This window comes from Salmo trutta, chromosome 38, assembly GCF_901001165.1.
Source record: "Salmo trutta chromosome 38, fSalTru1.1, whole genome shotgun sequence".
Lineage (NCBI taxonomy): Eukaryota > Metazoa > Chordata > Actinopteri > Salmoniformes > Salmonidae > Salmo > Salmo trutta.
Genome location: NC_042994.1, coordinates 11,170,171 through 11,194,519, shown reverse-complemented (window position 1 = coordinate 11,194,519; position 24,349 = coordinate 11,170,171). Strand labels below are relative to the sequence as shown.

The following is a 24,349-nucleotide window of genomic DNA, read 5'->3' as shown; positions in this document are numbered from 1 at the left end:
ATGTAGAAAAAGTGTGACACCAATCAGGCCCTTGAGGACTGGAGTTGCCCACCCCTGCTCTAGAGGAATGTTAGTATTTTGACAATTGGTTGACCACCACTTACTGATAACGTGTGGCATGTAAGGAAATTACTATGTGTCTGCGTTTATATTCAGTCTGCTTCAGCCTTTACCCAGGCTGCTTTGAGTTAACCTCCCAGGATAGGGGTCAGAGGTCAGCCTGATGTATCCTCTGTGATTGGCACTTTGAGACCCGTGGTTTCCATGGTGATTGGCACGTTGAGAACCGTGTTTACCATGGTTTCACACTTCTGGGATTTCCCCCCATCCTGTGTGTTTCAGCGTTGGGATGACGTCATGATTGGCCTGTGAAGGAGTGTTAGATCAGTGATTGGCAGATTGCACAGCGGTCTGAAAACAAGGCTTCAGCATCAGCACTTCCATCATATAATGGGACCTAATGACTGGAACATGGGGTATAAACTAGACTGGGACAGGCAGCAAGGCAATGTTACTGTTGTGGATTTATGACCCTCTGTCAATGGATAAATTGGCTGCTGGTTGAGAGCACATATATACCTGCCTGGGCCCTTATTCACAAAACGTCTCAGAGTGCAGATCTAGGATCAGGTCCACTCTGTCCATGTAATGTTACTCATTGTGAGCTAAAACACCAAACTGATCCTATATTGGCACTCCTACTCTGAGATGCTTTGTGGATACGGGCCAGGGTCACTTTACTTCCTAGTGTGTTCCTACGTAGGTTCAGGATCGTAACTAAAACAATGTTGATGTGTTAACAAGGAGAGAAATAACTGTCTAGGAGACATTTTTCTTGCAATCTACCTTTACAAGTTCTTCAGCCAATTCTTAAAATATTAGCTTCTTGTGCATCTCTCTTTATTTAGACGTAGTATTTTCTTAAGAAGCAGTCTCTTGGCTGTATTGGTGAAGATGAAAGTAGACTTGGTCTCTGTAGTCATTCAAATAAAATTAAATAAACTTTTTGGCTTGGGTGTCTCATGGCTTGGGTGTAAACGCTGTTAAGAAGCCTTTTGGACCTAGACTTGGCGCGCCGGTAACAGAGAGAACAGTCTATGACTAGGGTGGCTGGAGTCTTTTACAATTTTTAGGGCCTTCCTCTGACACCGGCATAGAGGTCCTGGATGGCAGGAAGCTTGGCCCCAGTGATGTACTGGGCCGTATGCACTACCCTCTGTAGTGCCTTGTGGTCAGAGGCCGAGCAGTTGCCATGCCAGGCAGTGATGCAACTAGTCAGAATGCTCTCGATGGTGTAGCTGTAGAACCTTTTGAGTCTCCTGAGGGGGAATAGGTTTTGTCGTAACCTCTCCATGACTGTCTTAGTGTGTTTGGACCATGATAGTTTGTTGGTGATGTGGACACCAAGGAACTTGAAGCTCTCAACCTGCTCTACTACAGCCCAGTCGATGAGAATGGGGGCGTGCTCGGTCCTCCTTTTCCTGTAGTGCACAATCATCTCCTTTGTCTTGATCACGTTGAGGGAGAGATTGTTGTCCTGGCACCACACGGCCAGGTCTCTGACCTCCTCCCTATAGGCTACCTCATCGTTGTCGTTGATCAGTTCTACCACTGTTGTGTCATCGGCAAACTTGATGATGGTGTTGAGTCGCGGCTGCCCATGCAGTCATGAGTGAACAGGGAGTACAGGAGGGGACTGAGCACGCACCCCTGAGGGGCCCCCGTGTTGAGGATCAGTGTGGCGGCTGTGTTGCTACCTACCCAAACTACCTGGGGCCGTCAGGAAGTCCAGGATCCAGTTGCAGAGGGAGGTGTTTAGCCCCAGAGTCCTTAGCTTAATGATGAGCTTTGAGGGCGCTATGGTGTTGAACGCTGAGCTGTAGTCAATGAATAGCATTCTCACATAGGTATTCCTTTTGTCCAGGTGTGAAAGGGCAGCGTGGAATGCAATAGAGATTGCATCATCTGTGGATCTGTTTGGGCGATATGCAAATTGGAGTGGGTCTAGTGTTTCTGGGATAATGGTGTTGATGTGAGCCATGACCAGCCTTTCAAAGCACTTCATGGCTACAGACGTGAGTGCTACGGGTCGGTAGTCATTTAGGCAGGTTACCTTAGTGTTCTTGGGCACATGGACTATGGTGGTCTGCTTGAAACATGTTGGTATTACAGAGTCAGTCAGGGACAGGTTGAAAATGTCAGTGAAGATGCCAGTTGGTCAGCACATGCTCGGAGTACACGTCCTGGTAATTCATCTGGCCCTGTGGCCTTGTGGATGTTGACCTGTTCAAAGGTCTTACTCACATCGGCTACGGAGAGCGTGATCACACAGTCGTCCGGAACAGCTGATGCTCTCATGCATGTTTCAGTGTTACTTGACTCAAAGCGAGCAATGAAGTAATTTAACTTGTCTGGTAGGCTCGTGTCACTGGGCAGCTCGTGGCCCTGCCACATCCGACGAGCATCAGAGCCGGTGTAGTACGATTCAATCTTAGTCCTGTATTGACACTTTTTCTGCTTGATGGTTTGTTGAAGGGCATATTGGGATTTCTTATAAGCTTCTGTGGTTAAAGTCCCGCTCCTTGAAATCGGCAGCTCTACCCTTTAGCTCAGTGTGGATATTGCCTGTAAACCATGGCTTCTGGTTGGGGTATGTACGTACGGTCACTGTGGGGACGATGTCATCGATGCACTTATTGATGAAGCCAGTCACTGATGTGGCATACTCCTCAATGCCATGTGAAAAATCCCGGAACATATTCCAGTCTGTGCTAGCAAAACAGTCCTGTAGCTTACCATCTGCTTCATCTGACCACTTTCTTATTGATCGAGTCACTGGTGCTTCCTGCTTTAGTTTTTACTTGTAAGCAGGAATCAGGAGGATAGAATTATGGTCAGATTTTCCAAATGGAGGGCGATTTTTGTATGTGTGTGTGGAGTAAAGGTGGTGAAAGATTAGTGGAATCTGTGTGGGTAGCTGGACAGGTAGGATGACTGACAGTGAGGGTGAACAGGTGGTCACGGGTCAGGTGACAGAGGAATGGATGAGACTGAGGCAGGAATTCCTTTAACCATAAAGTGGTATATTTACTGAGTAGTCTGTGCTGCATAACAAAGGAAACAGAATAACATGTATCCAATCGAATCCATCATCATAAAGATCTAATCATAACAATCATTCATTATTAACATAGTTTAGGGAATTCAACAATCCAGTTCATTAATAAGTCAATAGGAACCATCTGTGAGCAATTTAGGCTCGTAACTATTTATCATAAATCATGAAAGAATACAAACAGTGATCGGTTATTCTATCTATAATCGCCATTAGTTGGATATCAGAGTCGATCAGTTCAACAAACAATGACTTTCTTATTTCACCCTTTCAAGTGTCTTCATGTGTACATGTAATTTCATTACATATTAACCATACCAATTGCATAATTGGCCTATTATGATCTGTAGGGCCGGGATCATTGACCATTCACATTACACAAAATGTTTGAAGCGTGCGCTCCAAGCCACGCGATAATAACTTCAAACAACAACTGATGGCCCACTCTCCCGATCGCAACAGATAGTTCAGATGAAAGTTCAGATGAAAGGTAACAGAGTCGGTGGATTTACGTGGATTCATGGATGCACAGAACTTCTGGATTAGACGGAGTTAAGGAAGAGAAAGCAGCGCGATCAGGCGATGGCGATTTCCTCCTTTTATGGAGTGGAGATCTGTAGGACATTTCCACCTGACCTAATTAAAACGCCCCTGGCCCAGCTTAGTAAGTGGCAATGAATTAAAGGATTATTCCACCAACTCCATGGGCTTTTTCTACAGCCACCCCGGAAATTGGTTAATTTCCACACTCCTCAAAAAAGGCTCATTGCTCCCCGTCCTCTGTCATCTCAGGGAGAGGAAATAGTCGGGCAACTGTCCGGATATATGTCCGGTTCTTTACCTGGATCTCCACTGATCTAACACGACCATCGGTCCCAGGCATGGTCTTAGTGATACGACCCACCGGCCAGGAGGCTCGAGGCAGTTGAGGGTCCACCATCATTACGACTTGGCCAGTTTCCAGGCTGGCCATTTCTCTCCGCCATTTCCCTCTGTGCTGTAGACTTGGTAGGTAATCCCGAATGAATCGGGCCCAGAAATGGTCAGCCAAGATCTGGCTGTGTCGCCACCGGCGCCTGCCAACGAGGTTGGTATCAGCATACATGGCTTGAGGAAGTGACGCATCTCGGCGTCCCATCAAGAGCATATTCGGTGTAACCGGATCGGGGTCAGCGATGTCTGCAGAGAGATATCCCAAGGGTTTGGAGTTCATTATCCCTTCCACCTCTATCAGGACAGTCCGCAAGACAGTTTCCGTGACAGTTTGGTCCCCCAGTACGACTCCTAAGGCCGTCTTTACAGATTTGATCTCTCGCTCCCATGTTCCTCCAAAATGAGGAGCTCTTGGAGGGTTACATTTGAATGAGATTTGTTGGTCCATCAGCTGATCCTGGAGGCTGGGTTCCATGGCTTGGAAGGCTTCCTCCAACCTGGCTTCTCCTGCCTTGAAGTTTGTGCCTCTGTCAGCCAGGATCTCGTAGGGTTTCCCCCGTAGGGAGATAAACCGCCGTAGGGCCATGAGGAAGGCTTCAGTATCCAAACTCTCCAGTAGGTCCAGGTGGACACATCTAGTGGTCAAACACTTGAATAGAATGCCCCAGCGCTTTTCCACTCGACCACCTAGCTTGATCGTCAAGGGGCCAAAGCAATCAACTCCTGTTGACCAGAAGGGTGGTTTGAGGAGGCTTAAGCGAGCAGGGGGTTAATCTGCCATTTTGGGCACCGTGGCTCTGGCCCGCCATCTCTGACATTCCACGCAGGCGTATTGGTGCTTACGAATGGCTATTTTGAAATGGAAATTTCAAAATATTCCATTACCGTACTTCGAAGCATGTCAAACGCTGTTTAAAATCAATTTATATGCGATTTTTCTCGTAAAATAGCGATAATATTCCGACCGGGAGACCTTGTTTTCGTTCAAACACTGAAAATAGAAAATGGAGTCTTCACATGCACGCGCGCACCCGTGTCATTGCTCTCAGAGCGACCACTTTCCAAAAGCCCTACTGTTTTTCGCCCAGGGACTGCAGAGTCATCATTCCCTGTTCTGGCGCCTTCTGAGAGCCTATGGGAGCCTTAGAAAATGTCACGTTACAGCAGAGATCCTCTATTTTCCATAAAGAGGCTATAGAAGGCCAAGAAATGGTCAGAGAGGGCACTTCCTGTATGGAATCTTCTCAGGTTTTGGCCTGCCATATGAGTTCTGTTATACTCACAGACACCATTCAAACAGTTTTAGAAACTTTAGGGTGTTTTCTATCCAAATAAAATAATTATATGCATATTCTAGTTTCTGGGCAGGAGTAATAACCACATTAAATCTGGTATGTTTTTTATCCGGCCGTGAAAATACTGCCCCCTATCCTGAACAGGTTAACTCATGAGCTTCAGTTGGTTGCGGAGGGGCTGCACGCCTGGGGGCTGTCGGCCACTCGTCCTCTGGTTGGGACAAGAATGGTGGCCCCAAACTCCAGCGATGGGGTTGAGCCAGTTCCTTAAGTGGTTTACCCCGAGTAACGTCATCAGCAGGATTGTTTACGCTGTTAACATACCTCCAGTCTTGGACTTCTGTTAGGTCTTGGATTTCCGCAATGCGAGTTTTGACGAACACCTTATATCTGCAGGACTCCGACTTGAGCCAGGTCAATACAGTGGTCGAATCATTCCAGTAGATGACCCTTTGGATTGGCAAGGTGACCTCGGCTCGCAAGGTCAATGCAAACTGGGCTCCAGAAAGGGCAGCACTGAGTTCCAGCCTAGGCATTGACAATTGCTTCTTGGGTGCGACCCTGGACCTGGCCATGACGAAGGAGACATGGGTGTGGCCTGCCTTATCCTCCACTCTTAGATAGGAAACCGCCCCATAAGCTCGCTCCGAAGCGTCACAGAACACATGCAGTTCCAGGCATGATCCCAGTTGGTCAGCACAGGGTGATACATAACATCTTGGCATTTGGACTTCAGAGAGCTCCGATAACTCGGTTTCCCAACAGATCCATCGTTCCACTAGGGTGGATCGGTTCATCCCAGTCCCTCTTGGACTGCCACAGGTCCTGGACTAAGACTTTGGCCCGGGTTATGTATGGCAGAATATACCAAAGGGGATCGTATTGACTGGCCAGGGTCTGATAGATGGTGCACAGAGTGGGGGTTTCGGTACTCAGGGCTGAGCGGTGCTTGTACCCCAGGGTATCCGGTATGCAGCTCCATCTCAGTCCTAGAGTGGGCTCTTGTGGGTTAGCGCCAAACTGCGATAGCCATAGTTCACTGCTACTAGACCTGGCTTGTGGCGGGAGGTGCTGGATAACCTCCGCTCTGTTACTCGCCCACTGTCGGACCTCAAATCCCCCTTTGGACAGGAGATTCCGTACTTTGTCAAGGAGTGCTTTCGCTTCAGCTGTGGATGGGACGCTCTTTAAGCAGTTCTCCACATAGAAGGCATTTTCCACTGAATCCCATACTTCTGGGTCACTGTCTGGGTGCTCCCGTGCGTGTCTCTGCAGAGCGTATATGGCACAGCAAGGACTGCAGGTGGTGACAAATGGGAGTACTTGCCATTCATAGATTGTAGGCTCTGCGTCTCGTTCCATATCTCGCCATATGAACCGGAGCAGTGTGGTGTCGGAAGGCAGCAGACGAATCTGATGAAACATGGCTTTAATGTCTCCACTGATGGCTGTAGAGTGCTGCCGGAACCAGAGAAGGACACCGAGCAAGGAAGGACCTAAAGTTGGTCCAGGGAGTAGACAGTCATTCAAGCTTTGACCAGCAGCTTGGAATGAACAGTTGAAGACAAGTCTGTACTTCTCACCGTGTTGCTGGATAACATGGTGAGGGAGATACCAGGATTCGCTGAGTGCGTTTCCCTCTTCTTGAGCTGTCACTTTGATGACATAGCCTGCCTTTACAAGGTTATGAATCTCTCGGTTATGAACTTCAGCAAGCTCAGGATTCTTCATCAGGCGTCGCTCCGTTCCATGCAATAGTGGGAGTACAGCCTGTGTCGTGGTTGCCAGAGGAGGATGGTTGGGCACCCGTAGCAGTGGGGTCGCGTACCTCTGAACGCCATCCATTTCAGTGGTGGTGGTGCGCTTCTCCAGGAGGTCTAATGCATAGGAGTCTTGTTTAGAGCAGGTGACCTCCTGTAGCTTCCGGTTGGAGAAGGTGTCCATCTTCCAGAGCATCTCAACATTCCGAAGGAGGTCAATGGCTGGACAGGGGATGGAGCTGGATTGCTTCTGGTGAAGAGGACTTGCTGTGACTGTACAGCTTGGGTGGAGAGAAGTAAATGGTCTGGACCTTGCACAGCCCAACCCAAGGATGTATGGACAGCAACGGGCCCACCTTCTGGTCCAGCTCATATAGGCTCAGTCGGGGTGACGAGATGTGGGTGGTCTGACCCAATCAGAATAAGTGGAGCTACTCTGGCCAGGCTAGGAAGAGGCAATCCTCGGAGATGAGGATATTGTAGAACACTTACCGGGTAGGAGTGCTCTGCAAGATTCAGGCCATCTGCCGTGAAGGCATTGGTGATGGTATAGGCCACGTCCCTGTTTCCTGAAGGTGAAATGCTGAAGGTCACAGCAGAGCCTTTCATTTGGATAACATCATGTCGCACCGTTCTGAGATTAAGGGTCTCAGGGGTCCCCTCCAGGTTAAGCTGATGGGTGGCCGCCGGGAGAATGATTGTTTGTTCAGACCCATCATCTAGAACGGCGAATGTATCAATGCTTCTCCCTTCACTTTGCAGAGTGACCTTGACCACCTTCAACATGACCCTTGGAGACCGGTTCTGCTGGTCGAGGTAGAGCTCCTTTGCAGCTCCTACCATGAGCATACTCTGCTCTTTCTGGGCTTGGGGAATTACATCATGCAACACTGTGAGATGGATTTCCGTACAGCGATTGCAGGGTTTCCTCAATGTGCAGGTCTCCGCCTTATGGCTACGGGCACACTTGCAGCATCGCTAGCCTGAAGTGATCCAAGCCTTCAATTGAGGTTGAGTGAGCTTTTTTACCCTGGGGCATGAGCCAAGGAAGTGCCCCTTACTATTGCAATATGGGCAGTAAGGCTGAAATTTGATGTTCTTGCTCTTGAGAGGCGTCTTCTTCCCGGGTTCCTCCCCAGCTTCACTATTTAAGTACATAGTAGTGGGATTTGGCCTTTTCTGTCCCTCCTGGCGTTCAAACTCCTTCCTTCCCCCGTAGACTATGGCTGAGATTGTGGCCTGGTGAGCGATGCTCTTCGCCCTCACTTTCACCTGCAACCATGCGACCAGGTCTCTGAGAGCATAGGTGCTTCTCAAGCCCTCCTTCAGGATGCCTTTGTTCAAACAATGTTCAATGAAACTGTCCCTGAGGAACGCTGGCAGCTTGCTAAGAAGCCTGTCCACGTGGGAGCCACATTTCAGCTCGTTCCCGTCTTCTCCTTCAACGGCATCGATGTCAGGGATTGGACAGCCAGGGAGAACTCTTGGAAGGCAGCATGGTCTCCCATTTTAATTGGAGACGTGTTCAGGATGTTGTTTAGTTCATTCGGACTAGCTGGCGTGGCTCACCATATCTCGCTTTCAGGGCCTGGAGAGCGGCAGTGTATGGTGTTGCGGAGTGCATAAAGGATTGGGCCAGCTTGTATTTACTGGGAAACCGCAAGTGATCCATTAGTACTTGGTACTTGTAGCTTTCTGACAGATGACTGTGAATACCCAGTAGGCTCTCCAATGCCATTTCCAAAAGGACAAATTCACTCTCCTTTCCGCTCTCAAAGTATGGTAGTTTGGGTCTGGGAATTCCATAGGCTGAGGCTACCAGTAGTTTCATAATCTTGGCTCCCTCTTCTGGTTGCGTGAAGGATAAACCCGGGACTTCTGATGAGCCCACTGTGGCCTCATTGGGCCTGTCCCCTACTGTCCCAGACCCTCCATGGGTGGCAGCCGGAATTGGGTGAGAGCCCTCCCACCTGCTGTCTGAGGACTGGCCTGGTCCAGGCCCTGGATGAGAGGAACGATTTGCCATGGTTGGTAATTGGCGGAAAGGCGAAGGAGTGATGCTTTGTCTAGATGGAGGAATGCTAATTTCTGAAACGTACAGCGGATCCATCACCACTTTGAGCTCTGGTGGGCTTGCCCTTGGATGTGGGAAACTCAACCACATAATCCTTAAGATAACCAGGTGTTTGCCTGGTTCTCCTGGTGGTTGAGGATGCAGCCTTTGTTACTTTAGGCTTAGCTCCTGGATCTTTTCTTTGTTCCAAGACCTTTCCCTCCGCTGCTCTCTCTTCCTTTCTCCCTCCTTCCAGTGGAGACAATTCCTCCCTCTCCCCCTTCATTTCCTTTTCACCTGTCTTTGGTTCTGTCATCATCCGGCTCGAAGGACCAGTGAAAGATTAGTGGAATCTGTGTGGGTAGCTGGACAGGTAGGATGACTGACAGTGAGGGTGAACAGGTGGTCACAGGTCAGGTGACAGAGGAATGGACGAGACTGAGGCAGGAATTCCTTTAACCTCTCTGGGCTATGTGGGACGATTTCGTCCCACCTACGTAACAGCCACTTCAATCCAGTGGCGCGATTTTTGAATCGTTAGAAATGCTATAACTTCAATTTCTCAAACATATGACTATTTCACAGCTATTTAAAGACAAGAATCTCGTTAATCTAACCCCACTGTCCGATTTCAAAAAGGCTTTACAACGAAAGCAAAACATTAGATTATGTCAGCAGAGTACCCAGCCAGAAATAATCACACAGCCATTTTTCAAGCTAGCATATCATGTCACATAAACCCAAACCATATCTAAATGCAGCACTAACCTTTGATGATCTTCATCAGATGACACACCTAGGACATTGTGTTATACAATACATGCATGTCTGTTCAATCAAGTTCATATTTATATCAAAAACCAGCTTTTTACATTAGCATATGACGTTCAGAACTAGCATTCCCACCGAACACTTCCGGTGATTTTACTAAATTACTCACGATAAACGTTCACAAAAAGCATAACAATTATTTTAAGAATTATAGATACATTACCCCTCTATGCACTCGATATGTCCGATTTTAAAATAGCTTTTCGGATGAAGCACATTTTGCAATAATCTAAGTACATAGCCCGGCATTACAGGGCTAGCTATTTAGATACCCACCCAGTTCAGCCTCCACCAAAATCACATTTCCTATAAGAAAAATGTTCTTACCTTGCTTGTTCTTCATCAGAATACACTGCCAGGACTTCTACTTCAATAACAAATGTTGGTTTGGTCCCAAATAATCCATCGTTATATTCCAACAGCGACGTTTTGTTCGTGAGTTCTAGAATGCTTCTTCGCGGTGTCGCGCATGGCGCATTGGCGTGTCAAAAATGTCTAAATATTCCATTACCGTACTTCGAAGCATGTCAACCGCTGTTTAAAACCAATTTTTATGCCATTTATGTCGTAGAGAAGTGTTAATATTCCGACCGGGAGTATGCATTGAGCCTAAACAGCCGAATAAAATTTCTCCTCAGAAGCGACTCATGCACGCGCATCATTGAAAGGTCCTCCGAGCATCCACTTACAAAAGGCGATAATATATTTCAACCTGAGGTTCCCTCGTAAACCTTCAGTTATTTCGCGGGCTCTGAGAGCCTATTGGAGCCCTGGGAATTGTCACGTTACAGCTAAGATCCTTACTTTTCAATAAAAAGAGGTAAGACGCACGACTCCTTGTCAGACAGGGTACTTCCTGCTTGAAGCCTTGTCAGGTTTTTGCCTGCCATAGGAGTTCTGTTATACTCACAGACACCATTCAAACAGTTTTAGAAAATTCAGAGTGTTTTCTATCCAAACCTGAACAATAATATGCATATTCTAGCTTCTGAGTTGGTGTAGGAGGCAGTTAAAAATGGGAACATATTTTTTCCAAAATTCTCAATACTGCCCCCTATACCAAAGAGGTTAACCATAAAGTGGTATATTTACTGAGTAGTCTGTGCTGCATAACAAAGGAAACCGAATAATGTGTATCCAATCAAATCCATCATCACAAAGATCTAATCATAACAATCATTCATTATTAACATCATTTAAGGAATTCAACAATCCAGTTCATTAATAAGTCAATAGGAACCATCTGTGAGCAATTTAGGCTCGTAACTATTTATCATAAATCATGAAAGAATACAAACAGTGATCGGTTATTCTATCTATAATCGCCATTAGTTGGATATCAGAGTCGATCAGTTCAACAAACAATGACTTTCTTATTTCACCCTGTCAAGTGTCTTCATGTGTACATGTAATTTCATTACATATTAACCATACCAATTGCATAATTGGCCTATTATGATCTGTAGAGCCGGGATCATTGACCATTCACATTACACAAGCCGCGCTCCACGATAATAACTTCAAACAACAACTGATGGCCCATTCTCCCGATCGCAACAGATAGTTCAGATGACAGTTCAGATGAAAGGTAACAGAGTCGGTGGACTTACGTGGATTCATGGACGCACAGAACTTCTGGATTAGACAGAGTGAAGGAAGAGAAAGCAGCGCGATCAGGCGATGGCGATTTCCTCCTTTTATGGAGTGGAGATCTGTAGGACATTTCCACCTGACCTAATTAAAGCGCCCCTGGCCCAGCTGAGTAAGTGGCAATGAATTAAAGGATTATTCCATCAACTCCAGGTGGTCTACAGTTTTTTTCCCCCTCTGGTTGCACATTTAACATTCTGGTAGAAATTAGGTCAAACAGATTTAAGTTTCCCTGCATTAAAGTCCCCGGCCACTAGGAGCACCGCCTCTGAATGAGCGTTTTCCTGTTTGCTTATGGCCGTATACAGATTATTGAGTGTGGTCTTAGTGCCAGCATCGGTTTGTGGTGGTAAATAGACAGCTACGAAGAATATTGTCATGAAACAGCAGGGAGCAGGTCTCGAACCCTCAACCTTCTAGCCCGAAGTCCAGCGCGCTATCGACTGTGCCGCAAAAGCATGCTCGTGCGGCAGAGTTGATATCCGAGCTTATAAACCCAGGGTCGTTACACTACTCCCTCCTTTCAAAGAGCGCGTCCTCGCGCTAGCTTGAGACTCTACGTCTTACAGGAACGCGCTCACCGGCCAAGCACACGCACTGTCGTGGATGCAAGGTCCGATCACTTCTGACACCAGTGTAATGAAACAGGCAGGGAGCAGGTCTCGAACCCTCTACCTTCAAGCCCGAAGTCCAGCGCGCTATAGGCTGTGCCGTAAAAGCATGCCCGTGCGGCAGAGTCGATATCCGCGCTTATAAACCCAGGGTCATTACAATATAGATGAAAACTCTCTTGGTCAATTGTGTGGTCTACAGCTTATCATGAGATACTCTACCTCAGGCAAGCAAAACCTTGCAACTTCCTTAGATTTTGTGCACCAGCTGTTGTTTACAAATATACTTAGACCACCACTCCTTTTCTTACCAGAGGCCGCTGTATGTTATTCATGAGGTCATTACAGCCACGACTCAGTGAAACATGAGATATTACAGTTTTTAATGTCCCGTTGGTAGGATCTTATTTTCCAATGATTGCACGTTGGCAAATAGAACGGATGGCAGTGAGGGTTTACTCGCTCACCTCCTCTTTTCTGTCTTCCTCCCGGCAGCGGCACTACATATTTGTCCTCTTCTGACGAGGACCTGGATGTTTGTCTAACCCAGCCTTTTTTAAAGGACCTGTTAATGGTGGGTCACGACGTGTCAGAGTAAATGTATAATTATTTTATTCATTACTGGAACTGATTTTGCCAAATGCAACTGCACTCTCTGTTCAGTGCGCTCTCTGCTTAGAAGGTAGCAGCTGTGTCTCTGCTCAATTTGCCAGCTGCGCGAGTGGGAGGGAGATGCCTTGTGCTCTGCTATGTTTACGACATCTTTTTTTCTGCATTTCTATTGAAGATCACTCCGCGACCCACACGCTGCAGGGCTATGGTTCAGCAGAAGATTATGCGCTGTCAGCCACTGATTTGTCATTCTCACTCGCTTGGTTTCATACAAACTTTGAGAAATAACGAGAAGCGCCCACAATGTGTTTTGTGCAGGGAAGTGCTTAGTAATGAGTCGCTCAAAACGAACAAATTAAAATGACACGTCCTGACAAAACATCCACAGCATGACGGGAAACCCAGGGAGTTATTTCAGAACACCTACAAAGTGGTTATGAACAACATCAATTGCCCAACGTTTAATTATTGCCTTAGCAAGTTTATCCGGACTTAAATTATCATCAAAGGGCATCCGTGTAGTCATTCTACGTTTGTTGAAGTTAGTTCAATTGATGCTACTTCTCGTTTAGCAGCAAAGGCTTCTCAAAGAATAAACAGGAATATAATTACAATAACTAAGGAGATGACGAATCCGATTGACGAAACAGTATTTCACTGAACAGACTTCTCTCGTGGATAAGAGGATTTTAACCTCTGTTTTTAGAATCACAATCTAATGTTTTGGTTAAAACTATATCTACAGAAACATCAGCCTCATATAAGCTCGGGTTTTAGGATTAGGAGGATGATGGGGATGAGATGTAAGGTGATAAGTAGGTGTTCACGGGTGTGGGTGGGTTCATACTTTACCTTTCTTCACCTTTTTTGTCCGGGTACAATGCTTCAGGAAGTAAAAGTAAGTCAGCTAGTGTTGTCATTTTCTAACAGGTGATAAGCAGACATAAGGGACTACTATCGCTCATAGCAGTAAATGTGAGTTTCTCTTTCAAACAATCCCCTTGTACACAGCTAATAGCTAGCTAACGTTAGCCAAAGCAAGTTAGTTAGCTACTGTACTTAGTGCAACCCTAAGTAACAGTACAGATGAAAATGAAAAATTATCAGGCCTACTGTACATCTTACTGTAGAAATTACTGTTGAAAAAAGGTGTAGGTTGGAACTGTTGCTATTAAAATACAAGTAACCATTTCTATTCTGGAATTAACAGATTGAAGCAAGATACTTTTTGAGGCAAACATACTCACATAGTTCTGGGTTGCTCATCTACAGTACAGTAGGAAGCGGTCTCCTGCCTGGCTGAGAAAGCAGTAGATGTTCTGATCCAGTTTGGCACCACATACCTATGTCAGTCAGGGTTCTCAACTCTGGCATACTTAAAAAACAAGTACAGAAACAGACTCAATGCTGAGCATGACCTCAATGTTGCACTGTCAAAAACTGAGCCCAGAATAGACATTCTTGATGAAAACTTCAACCAGCCACACACCTGTCATTAGGAGTGTGTGTGTGTGTGTGTGTGTGTGTGTGTGTGTGTGTGTGTGTGTGTGTGTGTGTGTGTGTGTGTGTGTGTGTGTGTGTGCGCGTGTTTGTTTTCTGGTCAACATCTGTGTGATATGATCAGTTAATTCCAGTTCAGAATGAAAATGATTTATTGTATTTTAACACCAATCATTCCAACCTAGACAGATATGTAAGAGTGTTTTTAATGGGGAAAAATAAACATGAATCGCTATTTATATGGGTATTTCATTTCATTGTCATTTGTTTTTCTCTATTTTGCATTTGTTTTAAACATTAAATGTACCGATATGTACCTATAGTTGCATGTTTTCATAAACTTGGGTCCCAGGAAAACAGAATTGATCATTTGGGTCCCAGGCTGAAAAAGTTTAAGAATCCCTGGTCTAACCACATGGAGCAGAGCGCCTAGTCCTACTCCCTGTATTACAATGCTTGGAAAGTGTTACATGGAGGAAGGGAGAGAGAGAGAGAGAGAGGGAGCGAGAGAATCCTTTCCTCATTCATTGGAGAAGAGAGATTTTGGCACTGTATGGAAGCCTGGCAGTGTTTTTTTATATATGGATCTTGTTTTTAGCCTTTGACACGGTTTACAATCTGAAATATCTAATAAGTCAGGCATTCTGTTTAAAGCTGTGCCAGTGGGTTCAGTATAATGTGGTGGGAGAGAGAAAGGCAGCTGAAAACAGGCTGAGCAGGGGGGGGGGGGACTTTCTACCATTGACATTAAATAACATCAGAGATGTGAGGCTGGCTGCTCAGAGGCAGTAATGGTATTTGATGTGGCGCTATAGAGAATATCAGAGAAGTCTTATGTCACACCTGAATTAACTCTAACTCATGGAATGATTTTAGAGTTCAACGTTACAGGCCAAGTGTGATGAATCCTGTTGAGTCTAGTGGCTGTTCTCTGAAGCTTGGGATGCCACATGGGTGGGATTCTGCACCTTGCCCACCGCAGGTCCCTGTTCATCCTGTCTGACAAGTAGAAAGGTAGAGGAGGTGAGGCTCTCAGTTAGCTGACAGTAATGGATGTCTGTAGGCTCTGTGATGCTGTGATACTGGGTTACCGGTATCAAAATGTATACACTCACTACTGTAAGTCGCTCTGGATAGGAGCATCTGCTAAATGACAACAAAAAAAACATGTGAACTTAGATTGGACCATTTGCTGAATCATTCTGAATAATGCAGGGTTTTTAAATAATGAAATGTTTATGTCTTTAGGATGGATGACATTCAGCTGTGTAAGGAAATCACTCGCCTCAAGAAAGAGCTCCAGAAACTGGTGTCCATACCAGGTATAGTCTATGTTTACATTGTGTGCCCAACTATTATTTATTTATTATTATTTTTATTATTATATTGTTTTCTTTACTTTAGTTAGGGCAATGAGTATGAGAATAGTGTTTTGGATCGAGAGATTAACTACTGAGAGGTCTTGAACTGCAGACTAAGGTACAATGGATTGTAGAGGGTTAAATTCCAGACATACGGTAAAACTTGCCATCAATGGCAGTAAAGATTGCCTCTGATTGGACAGACAATCTCTTCCTGACCTCTGTCCAACACCACACCCTCTACAGGTTCAGAGTACACACAGAATCAGGAAGTGGCGTTGTGTGATAAGCATAAACACTTCTCGTCAAACAATACCTATCTTTCATACTCAGCTGGGACCATGTGGGGCCTTTCTCACAATATACCACGGATAAGGGCTGTTCTTTTGCACGACGCGGCGTGTGGTATATTGGCCACATATCACAAACCCCAGAGGTGCTTTATTGCTATTATAAACTGGTTACCAACATAATTAGAGCAGTAAAAATACATGTTTTGTCATACCCATGGTACACGATCTGATATACCATGGATTTCAACCAATCAGCATTCAGGACTCAAACCACCCAGTTTATAATGTCTGATGAACCACAGCTTTCAGCCAATCATCATCCAGGAGCCAAACTACCTAGTTTATAAAACACATTATAACATTTGTTATAAGCTGTCATAAGTAGTTTTAATGAATCATGATTCACAGCATGAGATGTTATAAAACCGGATATAATTGGTTTTAAAAATGACTGTTCATCCTGTTGTCATATATTGAGTTTGTTCTACCACTGATTTAACCCCTGTTGACAGTGGATATATTTCGCACAATTGACCCAGGTTCGTCCGGGTTTGGCCGGGGTAGGCCATCATTGTAAATAAGAATTTGTTCTTAACGGACTTGCCTAGTTAAATAAAGGTTAAATAAAATACATTTAAAATACAGTGACGTGTTACCAAATAATTAATAAGTGAGGTCAGCAGTCCCTTCACCATCCACAAAATGTAATAGTTGTATAATTTGTACTTAATTATAACAATTATTTTTCAGCACAGCAGCATCATGTGAAGAGATATTGTATACATTGTCATCATAGAAGTGATCAAACTCAAACCACCCTTTAAACAATGTTTCCCTATTAACATGGAATACTGTAACGGAATATATCCACTGTCAACGGGTTAAATTGGTGGTAGAACAAACTCCTATCCAGTGTTCATTTCGTCAACAATAAATATGAAGAAAAATACTCATCAACAAACTATTTTTCCTGACAAAAACTATGATGATAACAAGACGACGATAACTATTACAAATTACTTTTCATTTTAGTCAAAGAAAATATATTTCGTTAGAGACAAGATATGTGAACCGCGGCGCGAGGCAGAGTAACATGCTGACCACACCACTTGCGCTAGGGTCATCTGCGTGGCTAGGGTCATCTGCGTGGCCAGGCTGTCACGGGTGTTGTAGGGATTGGACCAAAACGCAGCGGGAACGTGTAAACTCATCTTCTTATTTTATTAAAGAAGGAAAACAAAAGAAACACGTATACAAAAACAACAAACGACACTAAACAGTCCCGTCAGGTGCACGAACACAAAACAGGAAATAACTACCCACAAATCCCATAGAAAAAACACCCCTCTTAAATAGGACCTTCAATTAGAAGCAACGAGGAGCAGCTGCTTCCAATTGAAGGTCAACCCAATAAACACCACATAGAAATAGACATACTAGAACTAACATAGAAATAGACTAACAAGAACATGGCCCAACAAACCCCGAAACACTCTAAACAAACACCCCCTGCCACGCCATGACCAAACTACAATAACAAACAACCTCTTTTACTGGTCAGGAAGTGACACAGGTGCTAAAATTGAAATTGGAGTCTGGCCTCTCCCATCTCCTCATTGGTTTTTAGGAGCACATACCCAGGTGGGTGATTGAAAGATGAAGGTCCACACTCCGGTCGGTTGTAGTAATACTGTAAAGTTGGTTGCCTACCGCCATATAAAGTCCCAAGAAGAAAAAGAAGCCTGAAGGAGGAGAGATGACGAGAAACAAATTCGGTTTACCCTTTTATCTGTGGATTAATTGTCAGAGTAGAGGACCTTGTGCATTTCAGGTAAAATAACAACCCAATGTTTATATACCAGGACAAATTAGCTAGCAACAGCAAGCTAGCTAAGTTGCCATAAATGTTTAATGCTTTTCAACCTGTCCCCAAATTAATCTAATTGGTTCAGAGATCGCGGACGCATGCACACGTGTGGTTTGATCAGCATATAAGAGAGGGAGTAAACATTATTGTTTCTATTTGAGGCATCTGGCTTCGCATCAGTTCAAAATATTGAGGAATGACTGAAGTGACCCCCTGGGAACTGTGTGGGAGAGCCGTGCAGATCAGCACCCTCAGACCTCGCAACTGAAAGATGCCAATGAGAGGATTACATGAAATATTCTGCATGCGTGCATATTCTTAGGATTGGACAAAACAAATGAAAATATCATTTTCATCTGCTTTCCAATCCTCTCAAAATGTATTTCAGTTTCCGGGCTCTCCCACATAACTCCCATGCAGTGACTTCAGTCACTCGTCAATCTGTTGAACTGATGCGAGGTCAGGTGCCAGGACACTTGACTTGTAATTGACCTCAACCAGAAACAATAATGTTTACTCTTTACTCTCTTTCTTACTTTCATGTAGGCTATTTTTGCTTTGATCACATCAGAAGCTCTATTTTCCCATGAGAGCTGTTATTCATCCGTCTGTGTGGCTGCTCTCGTGCAGCGGTCTGCAAATGAGTGTTGCGGTTGCTTTTTTCCTATAGGAAAAATTAATGCAAATTGTTGAATATTAGGGGAAAACTAATGCTATTTAAATATTAGGATTAAAGTAATACTTCTGTCATTTTGGGAAAGCATAAATTATCCCCTTTTCAAGAAACCACTGTTATTTACCCTCCTTGATGGTTATGACGGGGAGAAAATCTGAGCTTTAAATTGTTTAACCTGTAGTCGTGGCTTTATAGCCTATATGGTTAATTATGGCTGGCATTGGTTATAATCTGCCACAATATCAATGTTGCCAGCTAAGGTGTAGGAGGGGATAGTAGGCTTAGTTGGACAAGGCTATTTGAATGTGCACATGATGGAAGTTAGAGGTAGCCTAAATATTCATTATTTAATAGAAACAAATGCACAGACTATTATGTGACTAAAATGGCTGTGATTAAAACTAGACAAAAATTGTCCAGAGTTTTAGTTGACTGATAATAACTAAAACTAACAAAGGATGAAATTACTCAAATGTGACCAAGACTAAAAGGTATTTTAACTAAACTAAATCCAAAATGAACACTGCTCCTATCACCATATGATGACGCAGGATATCCAGAGCTTTTTGACTCAGTGGAGATCTAATAGAATAGATTAGTCTGATTTTGATGCTTACATCATCATGAAAAAGCCCCAGAATGCCAATAGTGTTTTGGATGGAGAGGTCAACTACTGAGAGGTCTTAAACTGCAGACTAAGGTGCAGTGGAGTGTAGAGAGTTAAATGGTAGACATACTGTAAAAATGGCACTGAATGGCAATGAAGATTGTCTGTCCAATCAGAGGCGATCTCTTCCTGACCTCTGTCCATCACCACACCCTCTACAGGTTAAGAGTACTCACAGAACCCGGATGTGGCATTGTGTCATAAACACAAACATTTCTCGAGAAATGATACCTATCTTTCATACTCTGCTGCTCAGTCTGTTAGTCAGGGCAGCAAAATGGCAACAGCCAGGGACTCGATCAGTTGTTCAATCTGTCTGGATCTACAAAAGGACCCAGTGACTACTTCCTGTGGACACAGCTACTGTACGGGCTGTATTGAGGGCAGCTGGGATCAGGATGACCACAAGGGTTTATCCAAAGGCCTGTTCTGAAGAAAAACACTCTGTTGGCTGGCTTAGTGGAGAATCTGGAGACAGGACTCCAACCTGCTCCTCCAGCTTACTGATATGCTGATCTTGGAGATGTGGAGTGTGATTTTTGTTCTGGGAGAAAACTCAAAGCTGTCAAGTCCTGTCTGTTGTGTCTGGCCTCTTACTGTGAGACTCACCTCAAGCCTCACTATGAATCTCCTACCGTTAAGAAGCGCCACTTGGTCCAAGCCACCACACAGCTACAGGAGAAGATCTGCTCTCATCATGATAAACTACTAGAGGTTTACTGCCGGTCCGATCAGCAGTTTATCTGTTATCAGTGTTTGTTAGATGAACATAAAGGCCATGAAACAGTCTCAGTTGCAGCAGAAAGGATTGCGAAACAGAGAGAGTTGGGGGAGAAATCCCAGCAGAGAATCCACGGGATAAAGAAGGAGAAGAATAAAGTAAGAAAGGCTATGAAGTCACTCAAGCGCTCTACACAAGGTGTGGTGAAGAACAGTGAAAGTATCTTTACTAACATGATCTGTTCCATTGAGAAAAGGCACTCTGAGGTGAAGAAGCTGATCATAGCCAGGGAGAGGGCTGAAGGGATTCATGTTGAAGAGCGATTGCTGCGACTGGAGCAGGAGGTGGTTGAGCTGAGGAGGAGAGACAATGAGCTGGAGGAAACTGAGGATCACATCCATTTCCTCCAGACTGTCCAGTCTCTCTGTGTCACTCCTGAATCTGAAGCCTTACCTAGCGCTGTCGACCAACATGTCTCCTTTGAAGATGTGAAGAAATCAGTCTCCGGACTAAAAGAACGACTGGAGGATGTATTGGAGGAGGAAATGGCCAAGATATCTGGAAATGATCAACTCACATTGGATCCCAACACAGCACATAACAAACTGTATCTGTCGGTGGGGAACAGAGATGTGAAATGGGACCAGTGTCAGTTGTTGGAATATCCTGACCATCCAGACAGATTTACCTTCTACCCCCAGGTGCTGTGTAGGGAGGGTCTGTCTGGAGCTTGCTACTGGAATGTACACTGGGACGGGTCAGTTTGTATAGCCGTCTCATATAAAGGGATCAGCTGAAAAGACGCAGTTTGTTTGGGAAGAATGATCAATCCTGGTGTTTAATCTGCTCTGACTATAGCTGCACCTTCTACCACAATGATAAACAGACAGACATCTCTGTCCCCTGCTCTTCCAGAGTAGGAGTGTACCTGGACCACAAGACAGTAATTCTGTCCTTCTACGGCGTCTCAATGACCCTCCTCCATAGAGTCCAGACCACATTCACTCAGCACCTCTATCCTGGGTTTGGGGTTGATTTAGTGGGTTCTGTGAAGATAATGGCATTAACACATTAACTTTGATAAGAATGTAAGCAGAAAATTGCATCTGGTGATCTGTTTCTTTTGTCAAAATGTATCCACTGCATGTGGAACCTAACATAATTTGTGCTTAATAAAACTTATGTTGTAAATTGTTGTGGATTTTCTGATTTATGATTTTTCATGGGTTGTAAGTGCTGTAAAATAATGATTTAGGCTGGATTCAATCCGTATCGCTGAAGTTCAGTGCTCTAGAGCAATTTAAAGGTGAAGGTAATTTCCTATTGAGCCGACATATGCAGCGTTTACCGTGAATGCAGTCTCGTCTAACACGGGAACATTACCTTTAAATTTCTATCACCCTGTAGCGCAACTCTTCAGCACAACAGACTGAATCCAGTCCTAAGTGAGATCATTAAATCCTTCACCAAGCACAAAATGTATGTCTTGTGTCAATAATGATTACAATGTGTTAATATCAACTTGGGGAATGAGACACTGTGTAATCATACATTATCATGACCAAAGTGATCAAACTCATAACATTTTTCTGTTACAGACAATGACAAGTCCAACGAGGACAGACAGAAAGAGGAGGATCTTCTCCAGCAGATCCACAAGCTGGTGGAGACCAGAGATTTCCTTGTTGACGATGTGGAGTTTGAGAGGCTAAGGCAAGTGTGACCGAATGGGGTTCGAAACCAGGTGTCATGCTCACCAGAACACTGTTAGCCCTCTGAGCTAAAGCCTGGGCATTTACCTTGGGGTCCCAACGTACAGTATGTCGTCAGGTCTCAGACCAGGTCATCACGGGAGCATGGTTCTGAACCACCTATGTTACAGAACTCTGTTCCATCTGTCTTGTCCCCCCCCTCCCCCTTATTGGTTTGGTCTTCAATGACATCCTGTCCGAAATACAAATACAAATTCAATACGAGGTAATAATTGATTGTTTTTGAGGCATGTGAAGACACCCAGGGAGAAAGGGCATGAGGATATGGAGTCTTAGTCATCGCTAGCAGGAACAGACAGAAATGTAGCATTTCAAGTTCCACTCATCCATCTTTCTCTCCTCTACAGGGAAAGGGAGGAGGACAAAGAAATGGCTGATTTCCTCCAGTCCAAGTTCCCCAGAAACTCCAAGAAGAAAGGTGTGTGTGTGTGTAGTCATAGTGCGTCATAGTGAGTTATTATTTTCCATTCAAATGCTCAATTGTATGTCTCAACGTTTTCAAGTATTCACTTTGATTCAGTAATAGTCAGTGACCTTGATTTCATGACAATTTCTTTGGACAGTTTGGCGCCTCTTTTTTGTTAAATTCTTTCTTCCCTACTGAAGCATTTCTTTTTGAAACTATGGATTTCACCCACAAAAATGCATACATCTTTGAACTGGCTCCCCACTGAGCAACATTTATTTTCATCAGCGTGTATTCTGCTCATATCAGATCATCTGAAGGCGTGTGTGTGCATGCATGTGTCTGCGTACCCTTGTGTCTGGGTGAGTCTGGATGTGTGTCATTATGTCTGATCTACTACAGCATCACCAGTACCGCCACCTGGTACATCCCCATATCCTCTGACTGACTCCACCTCCTCTTCCCCAGGTCAGATTCCAGCCAGACGGCTAACGTCCAGGGCCCAGCAGACCTCGTCCCCCTTCACCAAGACAGGCCTGTCCCTGCTGAAGGAGTGCTGTGGCTTCACCTGCTCCATCATGTAGGCCGGGCCCTCAGGGGCTCTACCATGGAGCCAAAATAGAACCCTGTTGCATCACAGTTTCAGCTTTCCAACCCGAGAAACACTTGAAGTACGGACAGACAACGAGCCAGTGGAGAATGTTCAAGGATAGGTTGGGGATGTTGCCAGGGTGAGATTGATGGTGTTTTATCTCCCAGTCTATGCTGCATCCCGTCTGGGCTGTGTTTCTCTTTCACTCCTTTGTTTCTGTCTCTCTCCCTGTCTCTCTCCCTGTCCAACCCTGTCTCTCTATCTCTCTCTGTCTTCTCTCCATCATTAGGGCTCCAGTCCTATCTGCACTTCTAGTTGGGTTCTATACCCAGTGTCCCCTTTCCGCATCAGGCTCATCCCCCATGAGGCTGTGCAATGATCTTCCGTCGTCTGTATCAGACTATTCTCATTCATCATTGTCAGAGTCCCTCCTACTGTCTCTCCCCGCCTCTCAATGGTGTCACCAATGCTCTCAGAGCAGTTCATTCTGGACTATCTCTCTGGGTTTGGTACCTCTGTACCTAGAACCTGTCCCTTCATGAAGATTGGATGTAAACGTAATTTGCATGAGTCAGATATTGCTATCAAATGACGTACAAAGCGCTGCTTGTCTACCAGTGACAGATGTTAAATATTGCTGCCCCGGTGTAGATGATTATTTATGATGCATGAGACTAAACCCAACAGTGAAGATGTACTGTACAGTATTTTCTAATTGGAACATCATACATACATCTCTTTAAGCCCTGTTTAGCCTCCCTAACTCTTTTACATTTCAAATGACTGTAGTTGCCTTTGAACAGACTTCCCACTGGCTCAATAATTCATAGTCACCGTTAATTGATGGCAGCCTAATCATTGCTGCCAGGTCAACGTTAGCCAGACATGCAACTGATGGGCTAATTAACGTTTGGTGATAAGATTAGGGTTTCATGATAACATGACACTAATGTCAGAATTTAGGCAACTCACTGAAAAGAAGTCATTAGTCACTGATTTGACAGCCATTGTCCAATGAAGAGGCCTTTAGGAGTGACTGAACATACCGAACAACAGAGCTTAACAGATGACTCATCACTCGCTTCCTTTCTTGCTGTTGTTGTTATTCAATACATACACTCAAAGTATATCTTTTATGGGACTACAAAATGAGTCGACCTTCCACATTGCTGACTTTACACACGCTAGAGGTTAGTGTACAGTATACCAATCAGCAGAAAAGGTTTCCACCGTAACAACAGTCATTTTGAGTGGAACTGCAGCTAACATTGTTACACTGTATTACTGACTGCATGTTATTACTGACTGCATGTTATTACTGACTGCATGTTATTACTGACTGCATGTTATTACTGGCTGCATGCTATTACTGACTGCATGTTATTACTGACTGCATGTTATTACTGACTGCATGTTATTACTGGCTGCATGTTATTACTGACTGCATGTTATTACTGACTGCATGTTATTACTGACTGCATGTTATTACTGGCTGCATGTTATTACTGACTGCATGTTATTACTGACTGCATGTTATTACTGGCTGCATGTTATTACTGCCTGCATGTTATTACTGGCTGCATGTTATTACTGGCTGCATGTTATTACTGACTGCATGCTATTACTGGCTGCAT

General features: G+C 44.6%; 1 protein-coding gene across 2 annotated transcripts in view; it reads left to right on the top strand.

Annotated features, from left to right (window-relative positions):
- Positions 1–23,463, top strand: part of LOC115178529 (uncharacterized protein C16orf45-like) — a 42,177-nt gene extending 18,714 nt beyond the window's left edge. The window contains exons 3-7 of one of the 2 annotated variants that reach the window (XM_029739777.1): positions 15,609–15,682; positions 21,544–21,658; positions 22,065–22,135; positions 22,433–22,485; positions 22,592–23,463. In XM_029739777.1, coding sequence (XP_029595637.1) covers positions 15,609–15,682; positions 21,544–21,658; positions 22,065–22,135; positions 22,433–22,485; positions 22,592–22,615 — 337 coding nt within the window. In that variant the 3' untranslated portion in view covers positions 22,616–23,463. The remainder of the gene's footprint in view (positions 1–15,608; positions 15,683–21,543; positions 21,659–22,064; positions 22,136–22,432; positions 22,486–22,591) is intronic. The other variant, XM_029739776.1, reaches the window with a different exon arrangement.
- Positions 23,464–24,349: the final 886 nt, after the last annotated feature.